The 24,109-nt window shown below is 41.2% G+C and overlaps 1 protein-coding gene across 3 annotated transcripts in view; it reads right to left on the reverse strand.

Annotated features, from left to right (window-relative positions):
- The window catches only part of LOC133846527 (putative polypeptide N-acetylgalactosaminyltransferase 9), a 65,349-nt gene that overhangs the window by 29,349 nt on the left and 11,891 nt on the right, over positions 1–24,109 (reverse strand). For 2 of the 3 annotated variants that reach the window (XM_062281550.1, XM_062281548.1), the window contains exons 2-3: positions 15,298–15,378; positions 4,770–5,848 (exon numbers count right to left, since the gene is read on the reverse strand). In XM_062281550.1, coding sequence (XP_062137534.1) covers positions 4,770–5,178 — 409 coding nt within the window. In that variant the 5' untranslated portion in view covers positions 5,179–5,848; positions 15,298–15,378. The remainder of the gene's footprint in view (positions 1–4,769; positions 5,849–15,297; positions 15,379–24,109) is intronic. The other variant, XM_062281549.1, reaches the window with a different exon arrangement.

Raw genomic sequence — 24,109 nt, forward strand, 5'->3', positions numbered from 1 at the left:
TGTTGCATTCTTTCTTTCTTTCTTTTTGCCCCTCTCTCATTCACATTCATTTTCTTTATAAAAAAAAAACATTTCAATTACCACAATCATTTCAATAAACATAAAAAGCTAACTCAAAAATAAAAACCATAAAAAGACCAGACCAGACCACATAATGCTGCGGAATGTTGGTTACAACAAACGAACAGACCAATCAGCAAGCGATAAATTTTTGGTCGCACAACAAAAACCATTAAAAGAAAATGGGCATAGTACCAGGCCAGGAATAAAAGAATGAAAAAAGGGCCCAGCATATAAATTTTATGATTTGTCGTAGTTACAACTTCATTGCGGGATATTCACGCGTGTGCCAAGTGAGGTGCAGCTGAGAGAGCGAAGAGGAAGAGAAAGAGGGGCACAAGGAGTACGCAAGGACTTAGCAGCACTCGGCCGGATTCGTAATGAACTTTTTTGCATGCTGTGCGCGCACACGCATCATAATAAAAAACAATAAAAGTGGCACACGGAATCATGGAGGAGGCGAAGAAGAAGCACAAAAAAAAACAGGAGAGTTTTTGTAGCAATGGCATACGTTGGGGCTGGTTAAAAGAAGCGGGACTTTTATGTGTTTTATTGATTCACTTATTTATGGCACATAGCAATGGCATATTATAGTCCACGACTCTATGCAACGGAAACCACCTGAGCTCAATCCAATTATAGAATATATCGAGACATAGAAATTCCCAGTAACGAAAGATAATAATATGAAAAGCATTTCCCAGAATGTACGTTGTATGGTTTTGACTCGAAAAGGAATATCATAAATTTAAAAGCGAAATTTGATATTTTACTAATGAATTTAATTATGATAATTCAAGAAATTGAAGTTTTCAATTCAAAATGCAAATGTTGATTTTTTAAGAATTTAAAGGGGCTAATTTTGTATTCTTATGTCCTCTTTAAACTTAAATGCAATTTTGTCTATGTATTCAGATATTATGCTTACAAGCTAAAAAGTTTTAAAAGTTGTTTAGCATTTCATTTGATTTCCGCATTTGGTTGCCAATTTGCCAGTGTCTACTGTATAGGCAAATTGGGATGCGACGGCGCGCCGCATGCGATTTTCATCTATATAATTTTCATATCTATCGGCAGTTTATGGACACAGGCATGAGGAGAATACTATACCATGCCATGTAGCGCTCGAGGGACACGCCTGAGCGTGACAGGAAGCTATAAAGCGTCCGTTATGTGCAAGAGCTGTAGACAAAGAGGGAGCGCCAGAGCTGGGAATGGTAGTTAGAGAATTGGAGGTAGGAGTATGTAGGAGCCAAAGCGAATGCGAATGTGTGTGGCACAGAGACAAATGCCTCTGAGGCGGGCGACGGGAGACGGGAGGCTGCCTCTCCTGTAGCCCAGAGTACAACAATCTGCCCCGGCATGTTCCGACATAACGCATAAAAGGAACATAATATGGCAAAGTAGCGTTATTTGCAAAATGAATGGCAGCAGGGCGGTGCCCGAAAGAGGCAGAGGCGCAGAGGAGTGTCTACGTTGCCTGGGGGAGCTGAAACAAGGACAATAGACGGGACAAACCACGTCACAGACAAACACACACATACGCACACTCGAAATCAGCGTTATGTTATTAACATGGCGAGGGATTAACATTGATTAAAAGTGGGGGGAACACAGGGACGTGGACGAGGGCGGCAATCAATCTGCTGCGGCAGCATCTGCTCCCAGCGGCGTTTGCTGCCTTTTTCATCTGGGGGCGCGGCATTTGCATTGTATGTACAAAATCATTATCGCTGCTAAATTGTAAAAAAAAAACTGATACGATGAGGCAACAGAGCAGAGAAAAGGGGGCAACATCCATGCCAGACCGGACCAGGCCAAGATCAAGATAGGGAACGTATTAAAGACATGGCCAGCAGGCAGCTTGGCTGACTGAGTGACTGACTGACTGACTGGTTGGCTGGTTGGTTGGTTGGTTTTGCCTGGCCTATCCTGGACCGACATCAGCTTGATGCGTGCGCGCGATAAACGTCGTGTTGGCCACGTCTTTTGGTGGTAAGCGCCCCAAGGCCAGGCCAATAAGTACAACAACACTAATTACCAGCTATGAACAGGCACACAGCACGGACAAAGCCCAGCACAGACAATGAGCAATGAGTATGAAGTTCTGGAACTGCTCTCAGATCTGGGATCGGGCAAAAGGTAACAGGTAACAGGTAACTGGTAACAGACACAGCTCATGTGCGTGCTCGAGTGTTGGTAAACGTTGTAGGCTTGCACACAATTTTGACGCCACGGGGCGGCTGCTGCACGACAGGATCAGCAAATAGGCAAGGGCATATACAAGCAGCAACTACACACCAGCAACAACAGAAACAACAACAACAACAACTTGTAGCTTTGCCACCTCGATGTTGATGAGGCTGCGGCAAAGAGATGCAAACATGATATGCGAAATTGCAATTACGTGCATTGTGTGCGGATCTGAAGAAGGTAGCCAGTGTCAGAGTTGGAGTTGTAGTTGAAGTTGCAGTTGGAGACAACGTCATCGTCAGAGTCAGCCAGCTATAAACGAACGAACCCCTAAGCATGTAGAACCTTTAACAGCCACCTTGGTGAGATGCAATCTTAAATACTTGTTCCACATGCAACGGCGTCTTAGCTCGATAGACACAACGCAACACAACGCAGATGCCTTGCCCAAGTTGCGGAGTTACGACTGACTGCTTCATTGATTCGGCCCCCAGTCAGCCAGTCAGTCACTCAGTCATTCAGTCCATTGAGTAAAACCCAATATCGAGGGACCGACGGCGACGATTGAAGCTTGTGTCTGATTAGTAAAAGATTCTTCTTCGCTTTACTCTTTTCTTTTCTTTTATTTTCTTTTCTTTTTTTAATATGCTTAATGCGAATGCCTCGCTTGACAGCGGCATGAGTCAAGTTTGGTCTCTCTATTTACCCTCCTTTCCCCCCTTCCTGCTCTGAGCCTGTCCCTAACTATGCCACATGGTGTTCTGCATCTGCTGCCCCTGTTGCCTTTGCGTGCCATTGAAAATGCTGTTCGTCCACAATTGCAAGTTGTGTTAAGTGCTTCGACTCTCGACTGCATGCATGTTGTCGCCGTTGGCATCTTTAACATTGTTGAAAAACTTGTTAGAAATTTTCTTAAAGTCTGCATAAAGGGGGGAGCAGCATCATCATCCTCCTCCTCTCTGTGGAGTCCACATTTAGCAAACAGGAAAGGAAAGCGATATGTGTTATTATCCGTGTGTTTAGTTCGATTTATCTGGCTGGTGACCCAAAATGTAAAAACTGCACAAAAGCGAAAAAGAGAGAAGACAGAGAGAAAGAAGGAAAGATAGAGAGTTGCGTGTGCATTCGCTCGATGGGAATTAGTTGGAAGAGATTGCGTGAAAATGAAGTGCAAATCGCCTGAATGGGAACATTGCGTTGCGCTGCGATTCGCAAAAACTGATTACAGGAATCTGAGTGCGAAGTAAAACAAGAGCCATAAAAAACAGGTTGAATAGTTGTGAATCTGCCACGCGGTGTCTGCGGGGCAAAGAACAAACGCTGATTGATGGACCGAGAAGTGTGGATTATGTGGAACTGATTTCAATAAAAATATTAATGCAGCACATTTGTTATGGGAATGCCAGAAGGTAAGGAATAGCTTTAATGTTCTATTCAAGCGTATAAACTTAACTAGCTGTGGTTTCATGTGGTTAAATTCAAGCCAAGGCTAAATTATCTGAACCAACTTTTTTAGATGAGCAATAATAGGTTTTAAAAAAAGTATTGAGAGTATAAAAATGAAAAAGATATTCATATTACTTCGAACAACTTTCGTACTAAGCATTTAAAATCTGCCTTAAATTTAAAGTTAAATTATATGTGAAAATAGAAATTTGTATTGATCAAATTACTTATCGAATCTATAAATTGCAATATTCACATTGTTTCCATTAAACTAACATTTCATTGTATCCATTAAACTAAAATAATATAATTTCCGCTGTATTTTCATTAAACAGCAAATAATTGGTTTGAAATGAGGTAAATAGACACAACTGTTTTGCACACTCACATTTATTGCAAGCCTTAATTTATTGATATGGAAATGATACTGTTGTGTAATTAAAATGTTAGATAGTAAAGCGAAAAGTCTGACTTAATTGACATTGGGAAAAAACAATATTTGAACGAACAGATGGAAATATGTTTTACCATCTGACTAGTGACCAGACAACAAGCAAACATTGATGGAATTATATGGTTTAATATAATCTCTATGAGTATAGTTGCCACTATATACTAACAATGGTTTAATTCAACGGCCAGCTGCAAATTAGAATCTATCAAGTGTTGACTGACAATAAACAAACAATAATCAAATTATTTGATTGAATAGAGAGAAAGAGACTTCTCTATATTATTAGAATCTAATGGGAATAGTTTCCTTTACACATCAGTTTCGAAGAAAATATTAAATAAATAATACTAAATACTAAAACTCATATGTAGTATATCTGAAAGTCGTGTACTTTTAAATGCTTATGCTTTCAAAGGTAATTGCGGTTCTTTAATGCGCCATCTCCAATAATGAAATTCAATAATTAACGCAAAAATCAGGGATTAAATGATAATCATTGCAATCCTTTGCAACCCAACCCAACAAGTCCTCCAACTCAAACGAGCCTCCTACTCAATGTGTAATATAAAACGTGGAAATGACATTAAATATTAATTAAAAACGCAGGCGCACTCACCATCCTCCTTGGCCTCCTGCTTGTTGACGACCTTCTCCTCCGGATGCACCACGACGTTATGGTGGACGGACTTTGACTTGGGCTTGGCCGTTGGCGGCACATCCGCCTCTTGTGGGGCATCGCGATCTGCGCCAACAATGGCATTGCCATTAATAGCAAAGCCATCGCCAGCTAGCTCTTCGCCCGAGTCTGGACCATTTTTCAGGGCCAATGCAATTGGATCCCCGCCGCTGGAGCCACCAACTCCCGCTCCGACGCCGGCTCCGGCACCGAATCCGCTGGTTTCCTGCGCTGCTCGCCGGCGTGTATCATCCGTATAGATGAGAAAGGCAATGCAAAACCAAATGGCCAGCATCAATGCCACCAGCTTGACAATTGTTGTGGAACGTCGACGCCAAATAAATACCATGATGAGTTTGTAGTCGGTTCTTTTGTGCTCTGGTTAATGTTTGTTGCGAGACCCTTTGTTGTGGGTCGGAAGGGGGGGCCTTTTGTTATTATTGTGCAGCGCGTGTGGTTTAATGGCCTGTGGAAGTTGCTGAGTGCTTCAATTATAGTGCGCCGCCTCGTGGTTGGGCCACGTTGCGTATACGTAACATTAATCAATGTGCGCTAGGATCTCCATTTGATTTATGTGCCACGATATGTGCTCAGACTCAGAGAGGTTCGGCTGATTTGCTTTTCAATTCAGATGCTGAGAAGCTGATATGCTTTTGATTCTTCGTATTTTCGCAATTGTTCCTGCTGTTCCTGCTGCTGCTGTTGCTGTTGCTGTTGCACATTCCACACGTCTTCACAAGAGACACGAATTTCAATTTGTTGGTATTTCACTTGAATTGCTTGCTGGCTTTTGCTCTATTTTATATGCTCAAGTTTTTCTCTATCTCTCTGTTTCTCTGTAGTTTTGTGTGCAATTTGGCCTGCAGTCAGTGAGTGAGTAAATCAGTCTGAAGTTACGATATGAAGGAAGCGAGTCGTCGTCGTCGTCGTTGACGTCGTTGTTGTTGATGTCCTTTTGTGTTGTGGGTGCCACACGTTTTGTTAAGTCAATTTAACAGTGTCCTCCTTGTGCACTCAGCCTGCAAAGAGAGAGGAGGAGGAGAAAGAGTTGGATTAGAATCGAGTTTATGTTTGATTGCGTCCTCTTGCCTTCGTTTAATCTAATCTGCACACGTTTAAGCCTAAGCTCTAGATTCTGTCTCGACCTCGGCGTCAGCATTTAGCTCTAATTGAGATGGCATTAAGCCATTAAATTGAAACGTAAATCAAATGATTGCAGCATTAAGAGGCAATATTGATTTTTGATCTTTGCCTTGCACTGTAATTAAATCCATCTGCCTGGCACTGTCGGGGCAGCGCGGTTCAACTTGACCATAAAACGACAGACAACATGCAACTAATGTCAATATTATATAATTGCAGCAAAAACCGCACAACTTGCAGAATCTGGCCCTGCTGCAGCCGCCTTTCCGCTCCCCGTTTTCATTGCAACTTGCGGCTGCCAAGGTAAATGACACGCTACTTCAGCTGCAGCCATGGTGCACTTCAAGCCTCGGTCTTAGCCAGTCTTGAGTCTCCACTCCCCATGCTGCAGTCAGCCATCAGCAGTCAAGTGGTTAGTTGCCCCACAGCGTGATGTTGCGTGCCAGGTTGGTGCATCAGACCAAACGATAATAACAACAGCCATAAGAAACTATCTCAAGCTCAGACAAGCAAGCAATACACTCGAAGAAATTAATGTTAAAATATAAAAAAATTCCTTCAATGTAAAACGAAAATTCCGCTATATAATTTTAATTAAATTTATTTAATGAATAATAAAATAAAACAGCATTCGTTTGAATAAAGTAAAACCATTTTCTGTCGATATTTCAATTGAGTTTTCAATCAGCAAACTTCATTAAACAGCTTTAATGCATAAATGCAAAATAAAACGCATTCAACATAGCGTAATAAGGCCAAGAGTCTGGGCATGATAAGTTGCACTTACTACCAACTTAATGGCTAGGTCTTAGCTCTTGCCCATGACTGGGCAACATCACAGCCAGAGTTCAGGGTAAGTAGTAATTGAATGCACATGCAAACCAGGGACCACAACCACCGAAGTCCCCCCGCCGGCTTATCAATTAGAAAAGGCAGCCATGCCAGCCAGCTTCCCCATAGGGAATGAGGATAAGGAGAAGGGAATGCTGCTCCTCCCTTTGCCCCTCCAAACACAGCAACGTGCCACTGTCAGCTTTGCCAACTATGTGTGCATACAATAAATACAAGTTAATTACTTCGTGTGCCTTTTGTTATGGCTCGTTGGGTTCAAGTGCCATCGCCAACCTGGCATTCATTCAGGGCTGCCCCAAACCCGAACCCAAGCTCAAACCAAAACCCTCTGTCTCTGTTGGCAATTTCCGTTGTGTGTGCTTATAAATTGAAAAGAAGAGCATGGGGGGGGAGGGGTGCGGTGATGTGGGGCATGTGAGGCTATTCCGCCACATGTCATGTCCTCACTCGGCTGTAAAATGCTGCACTGACAAAATAGAGCGATTAAAGTTGCCAACCAGCTGGCAATGCTCATTCTACACTCCGCGAAGTTTGGGTCGCAATTTCGTGTCAATTAATAAATTACTTGTTTAACAACAATCGACAAAAAAAAAAGAAATGAAATAATAACTACGAACATGGTGACAAATTGAATGCTGATAAAAACTTATAGGAAATGTCATTGAAGAGGTTTTTATTCGGATCGGTGATCTAATTAGGGCGACAGTTGTCAGTTGTCAGTTGAACAATCTCTCGACGGTTGAGCGCATCGAAAAGGGCCAAATTGTTTTACTAACTACTCCAATAGCAATCACATAAAATCGCTTGCCCCACGCACCCAAATGCATAATTGATGAGAGGCGCATTTCCCGAACTCGTTTGGCATTTTCGGCGGGCTGCTAAATGCCATATAACAACATCCGGCTTTTCATATGCATCTGTTTTGGCCATTATTGCTTTTCAATCTTTTTTTGCTGAAATTTTATTGAAATTGTTCGGTAATTCAAATTCTCATCTCGTCGATGGTTACGTGTCGTATACGCAATGTTATTTGGCACTTTTATCATACGGGTTTTATGAAAGTCTTGAAGGTCAAACAACAAAGTTGATGGCAACATTTGTCATTATTCTTTATTAATTTGCAGATAACCGCGAGACTGCAGATAAACTCAAGAGTGTCTTTTTTTAATTATGTCATAGCAGATATGATATACGAGATTTCTCTTATCTCTTTAATTGCGAAAAGAAAACAAACAAATGTAATCATAGCTGCCATTAATGACACAATTTTAAATTCTCACTAAAACAAATATTAATTTTGAATAGCAAAACTCACTTTGAAATCGATTTATTTTAACATTTTCATTGAACTTGAATTTCACGCGACGCGCACTCAGCCGAAATATTTACTTTAGAATTTAGCACAAAACTCGCTCGTTGCATAAATTTTCATATCCTAAATGAGCGACAGCCATGGGGCCACAATTCAGAATAATAAATGAAAAGTGATGTGGGGGAAATAAACGCACGTGTACGAGTATTTGCTGAACAGCCGAAACACCTGCCACAACCAGCGAAACTAACTATCAAAAATGAGTCGATTTTAACTTAGATGAATGCCATTAGAGTGAAGGCGCCCTCTCACAACAGATCCAAAAAACGACCTAGTTACGTGCTTCGCTTACGTGGGCTTATCACAACCTGAGCAAATGAAGCAGGGGAATAGCTTGAAGACAGACAGAATTGGAGTAGGAAGACACTTGAAATTGAAAGATATGTGATGACAAGGCGGCTCGTAACTCGCTCGATAAGCAACGAGGCAATAGCAACGAAGGCATTGTGTGTTACCTTCACGTCTTCAGCTAAAACAAACGCAAGCTTCTCTCACCCAGTTCCCCCTGTTGTTCGTATCCCTCACGCTGTCTATTCGTATTGTTGCCACTCATTTGCGCTATGTTCGAGTTGCTTGTTTGCCTTATCGCGCAGCTAATTGACTGATAAGCGGCACAGCAATTTGTGCGTTTCTAGTCGACTTTTATGCTTTGGTTTTTCTTTCGTGAATTGCTTCGCGTAGATAAGATAAACATTAATTGAATTGAAGGCACAAAACTTGAAAATGCCATCGGCATGCAAATGTTCTCTGTCTGGATGATCTTCCTTTTCGAGAACATGGTTTCCATTTCCGGTCGGAATATATTGTGTTCTCTTTTACAGCGGTAGTAGGTCAGGCATTTATCAAAGTCCAAATATAATTGCTGGCATAATTAGACGCACATTTAACTGCGGATTAAACCCCAGTGAAACCCCAGACAAAACTATTTGAAAGAAATGCAAAAAATGCGAGCATCGCTTGCCATTTAAGTCAAATGAAATATTACAAAAGATGCGAAAGAAAACGAAAGAAAAAGAACGTAAATTGCGCGCAACAAAGTCCAAGAATTTTCCCCTCAACAGCAAAAACTTCATTGTCGCGATTTTTCCTTTCCCTCTTCTGTCCACCTCTGCTGTCTGCTACTTTTGCATACTTTTCCGGCACGACTTGAAGCTGATACTCGAACCACCCAGCAACCTCCGTTGATCATTTGTCATTTTCTTATGCAAAAAGTTTTTCCTTAGATGCCAAGCAAATGGAAAGCAGGGGGGGAAACGAGAGAAGATGAAGATGAGAACTGGGTACTTAGAGGCGTATCTGCTACGGGCTGATGCGCATTTTCATGGCTGTGGCTGAGAGTTTATTATGATTATTATTTATGCAGACTTAATCCGCAGTTATTAAAACGCAGCCTCAAGTCTGCGTTTAATATTCATTTGCATTTCGCCAAAAAGTTTTCAAGAAATCCCGCAAAATGTACACTTCTAATGAGTTGCGTGCGCCTTCTGAACTCAACTTTTCTTCTAGGCAATTATAATTTCTGGCAATCATGGCTAAAGGCAACCTGAGAATAGACCTTGTGTCAATCTCACTTTAATATTTGTAATTGGCCTTAATCAAATGGGCGTCAGAAACTCTTGCATTTAATTCACGATTAATAAACCGAAAGTTGCAAACAGCACATTCAAATGACGCTTCAGTTGATACCTGAAAATTTTACTCAAAAGTTACACAAACACAACTGAAAATGTTTGGCAAAAGTTTCATGAAATACAAAAACATTCTACTCACTGTAAAAACAGACAAAGGCATTTTAAAAGTGTATCTAAATTATTCGCCAATCTGGAATTTAATATAGAAAACTTTTCGGCCTTGAAATGCTAAAATTCCTTTTCGCAAATAAAAACAGATAAAAGGCATTCTAAAAATATTTTTAAATTATTCACAATTCAGCAATTGCATAGAGAAGATTTATGTGCTGTGTAAGTGATTAAATTGGAAATTATGTTGGCTCTGATTTCAAATTATGCGGCGTGTCAGCAAAGGTCACCGCAACTGGGAAAATACTTGCAGCAAAGTGAAGCCACAGTTGATAATGACGATGCTCATGATGATGATGATGATGATGATGATGAGTTGGTGGCTGAGAAAACGTGTTTTATGCAGAAGCAGGAAATGTATTGGCTGGCTGCTGCAAAACCGGCAGCTGCACACGCACATACTGAAAGAACACAGGAGCTGCTGTTGTGGCTGCTGAGTGCTGAGTGCTGTTGCTGGATGCTGTGCTATGGATGCCACTTTGGTGCAAAGAAAGTTGCCATGGAGAAAATTTAATCAAAATATTTGCACATCCGCCAAGCGAGAAGCTGGCAAGGCGACTAGAATTACCAGTACCACCACGTCCAGATATCCATGACGACAGACAACAGGTCTTCCCAGTCTCATGGTCTTTGTCTCAGTCTCATTCTCCGTCTTTGTCCCCGTCTCCAGTCTTAGACTCAAGCTACAGTTGCAGCTCCTTTTGGGTATTTGGTGCATGAAACCAGTCAAACATCATTCGAGGCACGGCCACATCTTCTCCAAAGCGCATTTTGGAGCAGCTTTCATCAGGCAACTTCAGTTGCAACTCCAACTCCATCTCCATCTCCAGCTTCGATGTTGCTTTTGTTGTTGTTGTCTTTGACAATTATTTACCGTTGGCGCTTAACTGTTAATTTGCCAGGCCAACAAGCAGTGCGAATAGCAGCGAAGCCCCCGATTCGAATTTAATTCAAGTATAGTATACAAGTTGAGTGCACGTAGTTGCAGCTGTTGGCTGCATCCTCAGCAATTGCAGCATGCCACGCATTTTTTATAGCTCTTAATTTGACAACGTAGTAAAAATGTTTGCTACACAAGTTGTTCTCTCTCACACACACTCCATTTCTATTTCGCAATTTCTTTCCATCACCATCCTTAACTATCGCTAGTTGTATATAGTATATCTCAAGAGTATGGCGAGTCATGTATCTGTGGCAAAACACCGCAGAAATGTAATTAAATGTTTTTCTGCACGTTCGTTCGGCTCCTGTTTGAACAGTTGTTGTACCATTTCATTTTCATCTTTATCTATGTTTTTTTGTTTTTGTTGTGAGCTTCACATTTCTTATTATTAGAAAATAAATTACAGGATGAGCGCGCTATTAAACTGCAATTAAATGATTGTAAAAAAAATGACTGGCAGAAATATGTTGTGCTTTTTCTTTTCAGTACTCAAATGATTAATTGCCATAACCCGGTCTTCGATTTTCTTTTGGTTGATGGAAAAAAATCTTTTTGCAACGCACTCACCGCCTGCAACTGCAGCTGGCATTTTTCCACGTTCATTTGATTAGCTATGCGAATGATAAAAACTTTGGCAAAACTCGTTAAAAGTTGAAGACTTAATTGAGTCGCATCCACTTACTTTTCGAATGTGTTTAATTGAAAGCAGACTGAACTGTCAAGATAAAAGTGCAGATTGTTTAACTAATTAATATTGTAGCTAATGTGTTTTTTAATACAGTTAAAACACACTTCGAGCTTATGGCAAGATGCGTTCGATTTAGAGGATTCTTTGCACAATTATATCATGACAAAGGAATTTAGAAAGCGTACACTTAAGAAAGATGTGTTCTTAAGTTTTTAAGAGGAATCCTTACGAAGTCAATAGACCAAAAAGTTGATAATTCAAAAAAGTGTTCGCTTAACAGAAGGACTTTTCATGCAGAATTGTTCCATTTATTATTCCTTAATCTGAATACACTACACAACACTTAAGAAAAGTTATTATTACGCACTACGTAACACTTAATTTTAGTGTAATTATTAAACTAAGTAATCATCGTTTTCTTCTCAACACTTAAAATAAGGAAGTATTGTTAAAAGGGGAAGAAGGAATTCGATAATAAAGCTCCAACTGTGTGATATCGATGCTACACGTAAAATTGTGAAAAAAAAGAGCATAAACTTAAAAATTTATAAAACGCAATATTATGGGAATGATAATGTCACCCTTCTTAAATACGTACATTTAAGCCCAAACAAACTAATTGTACCAACTCTAATATATTTCTTAAATGTCTGCTTTAAACTTGCAGCAATTATCCAAACCGAAGGTCAGACAAACTGTGCAAACTAATTTCAGGGTCAACTGTGAGCAGCGCAATGGGGAAGCAACGAAATATTGCAGCACTTGTATAGTATAGTAAAACAACGGCGAGTAGGCCACAAGAAATCAATTGTTCATTTGCATATGCATGACTTTTGCAGAGCAAAACAATGCGACACAAGAAGGAGCCGAAAATGGCCATCAGATTGGCTCAAACAATTCTCAGAGTTGGCCAGGTCGCTTGGTTTGGTTGCTTTATAGCGGCGACCTCAATATTTATTTGTTTTGTCTGTTTGTGCATTTATTCGAGTATTCGAGTATCCATTCATGCATTCAGGCAACAGAAGCTATTCGAATATTCAGACAACTGTTACCAGTAGTTGACCATTTTGGCCCACAATTTCTGATTCAGCTGCATCTTCTAGTTAACAGTTTTCCGCGCTTTTCTCATGATTTTTCGCTTTCGGATTTCTCGGCATCGAGTTAAAGTTTGTGTTTGCCTGATTCTGGACCTTGGCCAACTGGCTGCCAACTTTGGCAAATTGAATAAAAAACTAATTCTCCAACTATTTGCGAAACAAGGAAAAGATGAAATTGAAAAATTGAAGAAATACAAGCACACACAAAAAAAAAAAATAAAGTTATCAGCGTTAATTTTGTTTATTCACCCAGCGCTGGTGCGTCTTAAAAATTAATAAATGCCTGCAAAAGTTGGGATCATAAACAGATTTAGATTTAATCAAATGATTGCCCGCCGCCGGCTGGATAATAACATCAATATATTTCAATGTGGCAACTCGATTAAATGTGCCAAAGAGAGCGAGAGAAAAGCAAGCTGCGGCACAGGATATCGACATGGATACCATGGATAGCGGCATTATAGCATGATACGATGAGAGGGCAATGGGAAAATGTTGCTGCCACATGAGAAATGGCAACAGATTTTTGCCGCATTCATGTGAAAATGTGCAGAGGTTTGGAAAAATGCTTTTAGCTCTGCATAGTATAAACTATCATCATCAGATTTTTTGGTCTCTCTCTGCTATCCAACATTTTATGAGCACAACACATTCTGTGGGCACAACTGACAGCCCTGAACTTATACTATAATATACATACGCAGCACACACGCTACCCTCATAACTATCCCATGTGAGAGGACCACAAATTGCGGGGAAGGAGACAGAGTCAGGGAGGGAGACAAATGAGGGGGGCAAAATCGAAAACGTAACGCTCGAAAATTGCCTGTCAAATGACAAAAATGGTTTCATTTTTGTGCCCTAATGGCAGTTGGTCACTTTTTATGACCAGCTACAAAACATTTTGTGTTACCCAACTTTTACCCGTTTTTTTTTCTTTTTTGGTTGACCAAGAGATTAGGCTCAGACCCGATCAGCCCAGAATACATACTAAGTGTACATATATGTATTTATTCAACGTATCAACACATTTGGGGGTCAGCTCCATGTTTGCGGTCATAACACAGTTGGAACACAGACAAGGCACATGCCACATGCCACACGGCAAATGGCTTTGTTTCCCTCTGGTAGAGGGTTAACAATTTGTTTGAATCTCTAGGGTAAAAAAGGTCAAACTTATTGTTGCCAGAAAGACTTTGAATAATTAAGTCAGCGCTTGAACTTCAACTGGGAATTGATTAAAGGCCATTGTGTTTGCTCCGACTCGATTGATCTGCCGATTCAGACCCGGGGAGGAGGGCATAAAAGTAAGAAAAAAGTAATTGAAGTCTTACAATTGATTATCTCAGATTCCTTTTTGCAGCAAGCTTTGACTTGCATTTAAAAACTGCAGTTAGCTGCTGCAATTGCAAAAGACATAGCCATGGCATAAATCGCTTCCAGCCAATTGAATTGATTGGCTGCGGGGTTCGAAGATAACGAGGTCCTTTTGCTAGTGAAATATAAACATTGCCTGGCTATTTAATGAGGCATAAAGATTTCAGGCAGTTGGTCTTCAGCTCGTTATCCTCAATCGGCACCTTGTAGCAGCCAAAGACATAAAACTGTCAAAAAGTTGCCTATATAAATCGCTGAACTAAATGCCTTTCATAGTTTAATGTCACCTCAGGGGATTTGAGTCGCACACACGCACAACTACCCAGTGACAGAGGGGGAGAGAGAGGGGTGTGTACTAGTAGTTGGTCGGCCAAAGGAGCAGACAACGTGTCTCTATCGTGAAGCAGCAGCAGCGGCAGCAACAACTGGAAAACTGGTAACTTGTACCTGGCATTGGTTTTGTGTTTAGCTTTAGGTTCGGCTTTGGCTTTGGTGAAGTGTCCTCCGTCTGGTTGTCATTATAGTCGGTCGCATGAATTATGCAGTAGCCCAAGTGAACTAGTTGTAGTATCTCTGGACTGGGCTTTGTTTGTTGTTTTAATTAACTAATTAAGATTTTTCTATGTCGCTTCTTGTCGCTGTGGCAAGCAGCAGAGGTACGTGTGGAATGCCTGCATTATTTGTTGCAGCCAAGTTACTAAGGACCCAATTAACCTTTTATGGCCATTTGGCACAATAACGACGACAAAGAGAAGCAGAAGCAGCAGCAGAAGCAGCAGCAGAAGCAGAACCTGAACGAAATGATGGAACGAGACCGAAACGAAGACAATGAATGCCACAGAAACACTAAGACTGCATTGGCTTTGGCTTTGTAAGCATCTTAGGAGGCAACAACCAAAGTTGCAATTGGAGCTGCCACTGCCACTGCCACCAGCCGCTTCAGTTAGCCAGTTAACAGCGCACACAACTAAATTGCAGCACCATACTTGGCGCTTATTAGTTTTGGCCACAGCCCGGGCCAAACAATGATCTTGTTTTGTGGCCAACAATGGATATCATAAATTCCCACTACAAATTGACATTGGGAAAATGGTTGCACACCAAAAATGGTTGACTTCGCGGTTTTCCTATTTTCATTGCATTTATATTCATATTTCTACTTATTTTCATATTTTTGCTTGCTATTCGGGTACTTACCTCAATGCGGCGACCTTATCAATTATTTATTTATTTTTTGTACATGTAGCTTGAACGTTATTTCCAGGAGTTCTTATCGCACTGCAACGAGAAGCGAATGAAATATAAATTACCAACTGTGCAGCTCTTTTATATAGGTAAAAGCAGATAAGCACTTATTATCGACTGATAATAGCTGCTTGATAATAGTGTTTCTACTTAATTAACTGTACGGTCGCACATTCGCTGCTAGCGACAATTTATGACTCTGACAGCATATGGATATGACAAAGAAACGCATTATGACTTCCTGTTTCCAACAACAGGCCTATAGCATAATTAAACAACATTAATTGTGCATCGCCTGTGAAAACAACAAATGCATTTAACGACATTTGCATAACTTTGTTTATTTCCACTTTTCCTTTCTACAGACCACAAATTACAATGTTTTGCCAACTCTAATGAATTTACTATAATTATTATTCTATTGTTTTTAAATGATTAACGAATTTTTATATTATTTAGATTGTCTATTTAACCGTCGAGCAAAAACCACATGACCAAAAAGAAAACTAAAGTGATCATCAATTAATCCATATAAGCGAAATATGCTTTTATCTATTATAAAAATAAATTTGACACAATTGAGAGACAAGCGAGTCGAGTGTGCTGCACTGTGAGAAGTGTGAAGTCAAAAATATGCCAAAAAAGATAATCAAAAATTCCTTCTTTTGTCTGTCTCATAAGTATGTAGATTTCCTGTTGTTATACAGTAAATATTCTATATTATATTTAGTATATACATAATCAGCACTAAATAAAAAGTTTTCTAGTTATTAATAAACTTTTGTTTTTGATTTTGGCAGAAGGTTAGATTAAAGTATTTGAACTTATCGCTAACGCAATTTTCCTCAGAATATCTCTTAGTAAATTAAACTGTTGACCGAGTAAATAGCAAATACTTCAATTCTTGTAACTTTGAACAATACTTAGTAATAAGCATTTAAGATATTACAAATTTTTTTTTAATTATAGAAGATTAGAATGAAGTATGTTATTTACACTTATCGCAAAGTCAATTCTTTTTATGAATATCCAAGAATTTGTTGTTTACGTTGACACGAACTTGCCATTTACAAACTAACTGATTTTAATGTGAAATGACAAAACGCTACGAACAACAATTACAAAAATAAATAACGTGGTTGGTGCCAAGAGACCGGTAAAGAAAATCGCATGACGATATCAACGTGAAATGACCATTGGGAATTCTATGTCATGTGTGTTGTGTGTTGATTGTGTGTGTATGTGTTGTGTGGGTGTCGTTGAGCACGTTGATTATCGCATGCGTGGTGAACAAGTCAGTCAAGAGCACTTTTTTAATAACTAATTAGAAGCGCCTTGGGTAGCTTGATTGAAAACAATAGAGGCCTGCAAATGACTTCCAAAATGCGAATAATATAATTAATAAATGTGCCCAAGCATTGCTAATCAAACTAATTAATTAATTCGATTTCGAGCACCATGTGCTACAAAGGAAAACTAATTAATGGTGCCTGTACATTTCTGTTGCCAGGACTAAGGCAATAAATTATTTCATTTATAATGTATTGATGAAGTGAATGTCTATGTACATATGTATATGTGTCTGTGTGTGTGTGTGTGTTTTTTTTTTATTTCGACTTTGCTCTACTATTACTAATGTTAATATGATAACGAGATACATGATATAACTAAATTATGATGGGTAAAGGGCAGTGCGATCTCCTGTGGTACGGCCGTAAAGCATTGCTTCACAAGAGACATAGCGCCACCTATTCCATCGACTCTCTCCTGGCTCTCTCCATGCTTCTTTGGGTCTGCATCACAGTTGACACAAACTCACAAATCGCAACCCAGTTGTCCACTGATTGCAGCATAAGCGGGACCAAATTTCCCACCGCAATCGATACGCCCAGTGCCCTTTCCAAGTCGTTGCGTAGTGATCCATATAGCTTGCAGGCGAAGATAGTATGCTCAGCATCCTCCAGTGTTCCACACTCAGAGCAGTTGCCAGAAGCTTCATGACCAAATCGGTGCAGATAGCTTCTGAAGCATCCATGGCCACTTAGAACCTGAGTCAAGTGGAAGTTGACTTGGCCGTGCTTCCTGCTGGTCCATTCCCCGATGTTCGGGATAAGCCGATGCGTCCAACGGCCTTTTGGAGACATATCCCAACGTCGCTGCCACCTCTCTAGGCATTCTTGCCGTCCTGCTGTCCGAACGGTTCGCGTTTCGGCGTTGCTGTGGTGCCGGGATCGCAGCTGCCGATAGGTAGCAGCTCGCTCTCTGGCCATTTCCACAAACGGAGGTACACCAGCGATGACGAACGCTGCGTCCTCAGAGATTGTGCGGAATCCACTAATGATGCGGATGGCACTCTTCCTGAACGCTGCCTCCAGCCCTTGGCAGTAGCTTCTGGTGTCCAATGCTCGAACCCATACTGGTGCCGCGAACAGTGCGATGGATCGCATGGCACCCGCGATTAGCGATCGTCGCAATTGTTTTGGGCCTCCAACATTCGCCATGAGCCTTGACAGTAGCCGGTTCATGCCTGCAGCTTTATTGCTCGTCGCTTCCAGGTGCTCTCGAAAGCTGAGCCTTGTATCGATCCAAACTCCCAGATACTTGATCGCTCTTTTGGACGAAATAGTTGTACAGCCAACCGAAATTTGCGCTACCTCTACATGTTTTCTGCTGCTTATCAGCACGGCTTCAGTTTTATGCGGCGCAAGTGCCAGCCCAACTGAGCCAAGCCACTGCTGGATGGTCGCAATTGCTTGGTTGCACACACTCTCGGCCTGCATCAGCTCCTTCCTCACGACAAGGACAGCGATGTCGTCTGCGAAGCCAACCATGTGCGTGCCCGGGGGGAGGGTTAGTCTCAGGATGCCATCATACATGGCATTCCACAGAAGAGGGCCCAAGACCGAGCCTTGTGGGACACCTGCCGTCACGACGTACTCCTCTGTACCAGCGCTTGTCTCGTACAATAGCCGCCTGCAGGATAGGTAGCTACGCACGATTTCCAGAAGATATCTCGGCACTTGGAACGCTGCCAGAGCCTTGAGAATGCAGTCCCAACGAGCCGAGTTAAAGGCATTCTTGATGTCCAGCGTGACCATCAAGCAATACTCCTTGGCTCCTCCCTTCCATCTGCTGCCCGCTATGGCGTGTGAGGCGATCTCCACAACTCTAGTCGCTGCGTCGACTGTCGATCTGGCCTTGCGAAAGCCAAATTGATTTGGCGATAGGTCACCTCCTGCGGCAATAGCGCGCTCCAGCCGGGTGCATACGATTTTCTCCAGCATTTTTCCCGCATTGTCAATGAGGCAGATTGGCCGATATGCAGCAGGTTCGCCCGGATTCTTGCCTGGTTTAGGAGCAGAACCAGTCTCTGCGATTTCCAGATATCTGGAAAGACAGCCTCCTGTAGACACCTGTTGAACATATCAACGAAGATTTCCGGCCTCAGAGCACAGGCGAGCCGAAGAGCTCTCAGTGGAATGCCATCCGGCCCAGGCGCCTTTCCCAGCTTCATGCTTCCAGCGATAGTACTTATCTCGGCACTGGTAACCAACTCAATTGCCGCGCTGTTATTGGATGTGGCGACATCAAGATTTCGCACCGTCTCACCAGCTGTAGTCGGAAACAGCTCACGGACAACGCAGTGCATCACATCATCCGGTGGCATAGACGCTTTGTGTGCCGAGATCTTTTAGTGACCAGTTGGTACGCCTTCCCCATGGGTCGCTCTCCAAAGTCTCACAAAGCTCGATGAAGCATTTGCGTTTGCTCGCCTTGATGGCATGTTTCAGAGCTTTCCGCCTCTCTTTGTATTCGCGCTGCCATGATGTGTAGGACGGTCTGCCTCGCGATCGCTGATAGCATCTTCTCACGCGGTTGCATTCCCGCCTGGCGGTGGCGATATCCTCATTCCACCAGTACACTGGCAGATGGTGGTGGGTGGAAGATCTTCTGGGGGGCATCGAGTCTTTGCATGCTTGCGCTAACGCATGCAATGCTATCGTAGCCATCTGCTCGGCGCTTCCTGCCGCTTCCATACACTGGATGCGAGCGCTGAAGCGCAGCACGTCCATCTTATCCGCGTTGAAGTTAACCCATCTTGATGGGTCACCTGTATTGCTGGGGCGCCGCCCGCCAACTTCGCACAGAATAGCACGGTGGTCGCTAGCTGTGTAGCCGTCGCTCAAGCGCCAACGTGCCGAAGGCGACAGCGCGCTGCACACATAAGTCAGGTCGACTATGGACCCCACGCCAGCTCTACAGAAAGTCTGTTGCGTGCCCTCGTTCAAGAGGATTAGATCCAGCATTTGGAACGTTTCCGTCACAATCGAGCCTCTCGCATTTGTGCAGGGACTTCCCATTCCATTGCCCATGCATTGAAGTCGCCGCCGACAATTAATGGGGAGCGGCCTATAGCATCTGCTGCGAGTTCATCCAGAATGCGCCCGTACTCCTCCAGAGACAGACTGGGGCCAGATACACGCTATAGACCCATGTACCGCCGATTTTGCTCGCACAAATCCACGTGCAGCATGCTCGTGTCCGAACTGCAACGGTGATTTGCCGCACACCCAGATTGCTGCCTTACCCGTAGTATCCGCTGCCCAGACTGAGCCTGTTACCGCTCTGTACGGTTCGCTTAGGATAGCTACGTCAGCGCTATCATCTCGCACTGCTTGCTGAAGAAGGTCATGCGCAGCTGCACAGTGATTTAGGTTGAGCTGGACTAATTGCATGAGTGTGCTTTCGTTGCGCTCTTTGCTGCCAATGGACAATTGCGACTACCAGCCTGGTGGTTTAGCTGTTTGCCTCCATTTGCGCTGCAAATGTAGCAATTCGCTGCGTTGGTGCACGATGCCACTTTGTGACCAGGTACTCCACATCTTATACAGCAGCGCCATTGGGCCGAAAACAGAAGCTGTGCTGCTTCTGTGCCAAACACTCAGATCTATTTAAGAGGCTTAAAAACTTGACAACAAATTTCGCACGCTTTGCGGCGCCCACCAACAGTGACAACAACAACAATAACAATGTTGAATGATTTGCGAGTTAACAGTTCATTAAATAAATGTTCGACCAATAAGCTAAAGCAAAAGCCGCTTATAAGAGCGATCCACCAAAAGGGGTTCTTATTCGGTTTGTGTTTGTGCTCTGTTTTTGCTTTTGACAGTATACTCTACAAAATCTGAATAGATTCAGCATGCAGATTAAATTTCACATATTACAAATTTTTTATTATTCAGTTATTAATGTAATGAAACTAAACATGTATTTCAACAATGTAATATAACTATTTATCTATGTGCATTTGGTAATTGCAATTGCACGAATATATTTATGCATTTCAGCTATCACAGTATCATATATATTTGTAAGCATACAAATAATTATCATTTAGTTGTGATCTTTCTCGCATTGCTGCATTTTTTTAAGTTTTAAAAGTTTCATTATTGCTTTTGGCCTACTCATAACATATTTTTGTTTATACTCGTTAACATATTTAAGGCATAAAAAGTTTAAAAATGTTTATCTTATCTTGTAGAGTATTTAAAATTCTCATCAACTCAGAATGTTCATGTTCGATTTGCTGTAAATGGCATAAATTATTTGCTAATGATCGCAAAATGTTGCTTGCTATAAACACTCTTAAATATACATAAACAAAGTGCCCTTAGGTTATTGTTTGGATAATATTTTTTGCTTTTTGCTATGACCAGAGGCGAGGTTTCATTCTGTTTTATGCTCTGGCACGAAGCCCATTAAAATTTGCTTCGATTCAATTCGAACAGTCGGCATAAAATGACTTTCTGTTTTGATTCCCTCTTTCTCTGGCACTTCTTCTTCTGGCCATGCGGTTTCTGGTTGAACGTCTTGATTAAGCGCAATTAATTGCTGCAATTGCTGATTGTAAATCCAATTTATGCCCTTTTGCAAACTGATTGGCCAACACATTCGACACGGTAACAATCTCCCTGAATGTTTCTCTGTTCGGATGTCCATCATCCGCAACGAAGGTCATATGCATATTTATAGTTCTCTCCGATGTTGGTGTTGTTGTTGTTGTTGTTGTTGTTATTGAACACGCAATCGTTTCTTTTGAATATTAATAAAAATTTACATAGTCGGTCAACCAGTTTGCTATGACGATCGTCTCTTTATCTCTATCTATCTATCTCACTCTTTCTCTCTCTCTGACTCCGTCTTCATCGTCGTCATCGATTTGAATATAACTTGGGCCATACAAGCGTGTAATTTGTGCGAGCTTTATGTTTATTGAATTTAGCTAGCGCCATGAAATGTGGACTAGGATTTAACGACTGTCTGGATTGGATAAGCAGCCTGGCACTTGAGACGCAGAGCCTTTCCATTAAATGAACAGTGGAATTAAAACACATTTAATTCAAGCTAAAAGCTTTTAGGCATCACAAGATGAAAAGCAAACAAAAATGCGCCTAAGGGAAAAGAAATTGAAGAATGAATAAAATAAACACAAAACCTCAAGCTGAGTTAAATCACATTTCTGTATATTATTTTCGAATATATTTGGCAAAGAATCTATTGATTTTGCACACTGCTTGTTGTGCATTTTATGGCCGCAGATTAACTGCGGCAATTTGTCTTGCATTGAGACAACACTCGTAGGAAATGGGGATTGAGAAACATTATCGGATTGTGCATTACGTGCTTTCTGTGCGCTTTTGGAGAGTGTACAGATCTTTGCATTTGTTACTGTGTTTGTTGCTGCTGCCGAAATATTTAATTACAAAACAATAACGATGGAAGAAGAAAAGAACATATTGTCAGACAGGACAATGGGCGGAAAATGGCAACAATAAAAAGCAAATAAAAATGCCAAGCAATAATTTTATTTAAGTTGCTTGCAACTTACAACTTGCAACAAAAATGCGAATTATTTGCACAAGTACAACGTGAGGTCTTTGCCAGCCCAGTCATCGGAGGGAATGAGTCGACTCTGAGGAAGGTCTGAACACTGAACACTGAGCACTGAACAGTGGACACGGGACACTAGGACAGGCATAAGGTCTCTAAAGTAGTCGTTGCAGTCGTGTCAGCATCCGGGGAATGCAACAGAAATTGCAAATCATGCAATTTGTGCGCACTTCGAATGCAATCAGCAAACTGTTTGATTTATGATCATTTGCAGTTTTCAGCTCAGTTCAATGCAGCTTGTACTAATTTTTCAAATCATACAAAAGCCTGACTCGACACAAAAATTAATCTCCCCCTCCTCGCTCTCTTTCTCTCTTTTGATCTGCAAAAAGACGTTACAATCAATAACTCAAATCAATTGCAGGACTGCAGTTGTTAACTCTCCAGAGTCCAGACAACGTCGTCTCAAGGCGCTGCATAAAACCAGTAATTATACAGACCCCAAATGGGGGCTGGTCCTGGTCTCTCGGCTTCTGCCATCCTCCCAGCCCCAAACATTGTGATAAACGAGGCATCGTTGCATTGTGCGAAGACTCGTACTGAGGTACAACAAAACAACTTCATTATGAATTATGCTGCTTTATCACTATTACAGCATGTTGCAACTAATTGCATGAAGCGATACGTGCGATACGAACAACTCACGTTGTAATTATATTTGTTACAACTTGAAATTAGCATGCATTTACTAATTAACTGCCATTGTAAGAGTTGCCAGTCTGAGTTCCAAGTAGACGCCATGCCGCGACCTCAACAGCCTATCTCCAGTTTTTCAAGTTCTCTCTGTATTTCCTCCCATTCCATTCTCATGGTTGTCACATATGAACCACTCTCGGAAAGTCAGAAAGTCAGAAGTAAGTATGCAGCACTACCCACTCACTCGTTCAAAAGTCAGTTTCAAACTCGTATCTCAAGAATGCGTATCTGTATATGCATATCCATGCATGCACTCATGTGTGTGTGTTGAACATGTATGTATCTGTTAGATAGATATTTTGTTTAAAGGCAGCAACGAGTCTGCGACTCAGTACTAATGCAGTCTATTCAAATGCATTAAAATGACCAAAAATAATCGATAAAGTAAAATGAGTTTTATTGAAACAAAAGTCGCAATGAGCTCATAGATAACACTACCATCTCTATTATATTCAACCAGAAATGAAATCCCATTTTAGCCTGAATATTGCCAATTTATTTTGCTTGTCTGGTTTTTGTGCGTATCTCGTTATGAGAGAATATGCACAGGAAGATAACTCGATTTAGTTTAGTTTGCTGTGAAATTTAATCGTTTTTATTAGACGTTGCCATAGATTATGCTATCAACATTTAACGAGAATTTTCTGTTTTTCGCACAAAATTTAAAAATATTTATTAAATTGAAACTCTCAGCAGATAACGAAAGATATGAGTGCTGAATTATTTAGTACATATTAAATGTGACTAACTTTTTGCCACGTAACATCTAAATAACCACAAGCCAGCAAACTATCAACATCATTAATTCATACAAATATTTAAGTAAATATGTATATTAAAACCACATACATGAATAATCAACAAATTGCTGTTCAATATTGAACGCAGTTGTATAAAAATGTGAACGAGTTTATTTATTAAATACATTTTCGTTTGCCTTGCCTGCGGTTGGTTTTGTGCGCAACTTGTGTTGCAGCTTGTTGACATTTTTGCATTATTATTTATATATTTTTTTAACAAATATTTGCCCTTTTGAGTGCTATAAATAGACCTCCCTCTGCTGATGCGACATGCCAGATATTACATCTCAGTTTTGTAAATACCCTGTACTTTCAAG

The sequence above is a fragment of the Drosophila sulfurigaster genome, chromosome 3, assembly GCF_023558435.1.
Source record: "Drosophila sulfurigaster albostrigata strain 15112-1811.04 chromosome 3, ASM2355843v2, whole genome shotgun sequence".
NCBI classification, from domain to species: domain Eukaryota; kingdom Metazoa; phylum Arthropoda; class Insecta; order Diptera; family Drosophilidae; genus Drosophila; species Drosophila sulfurigaster.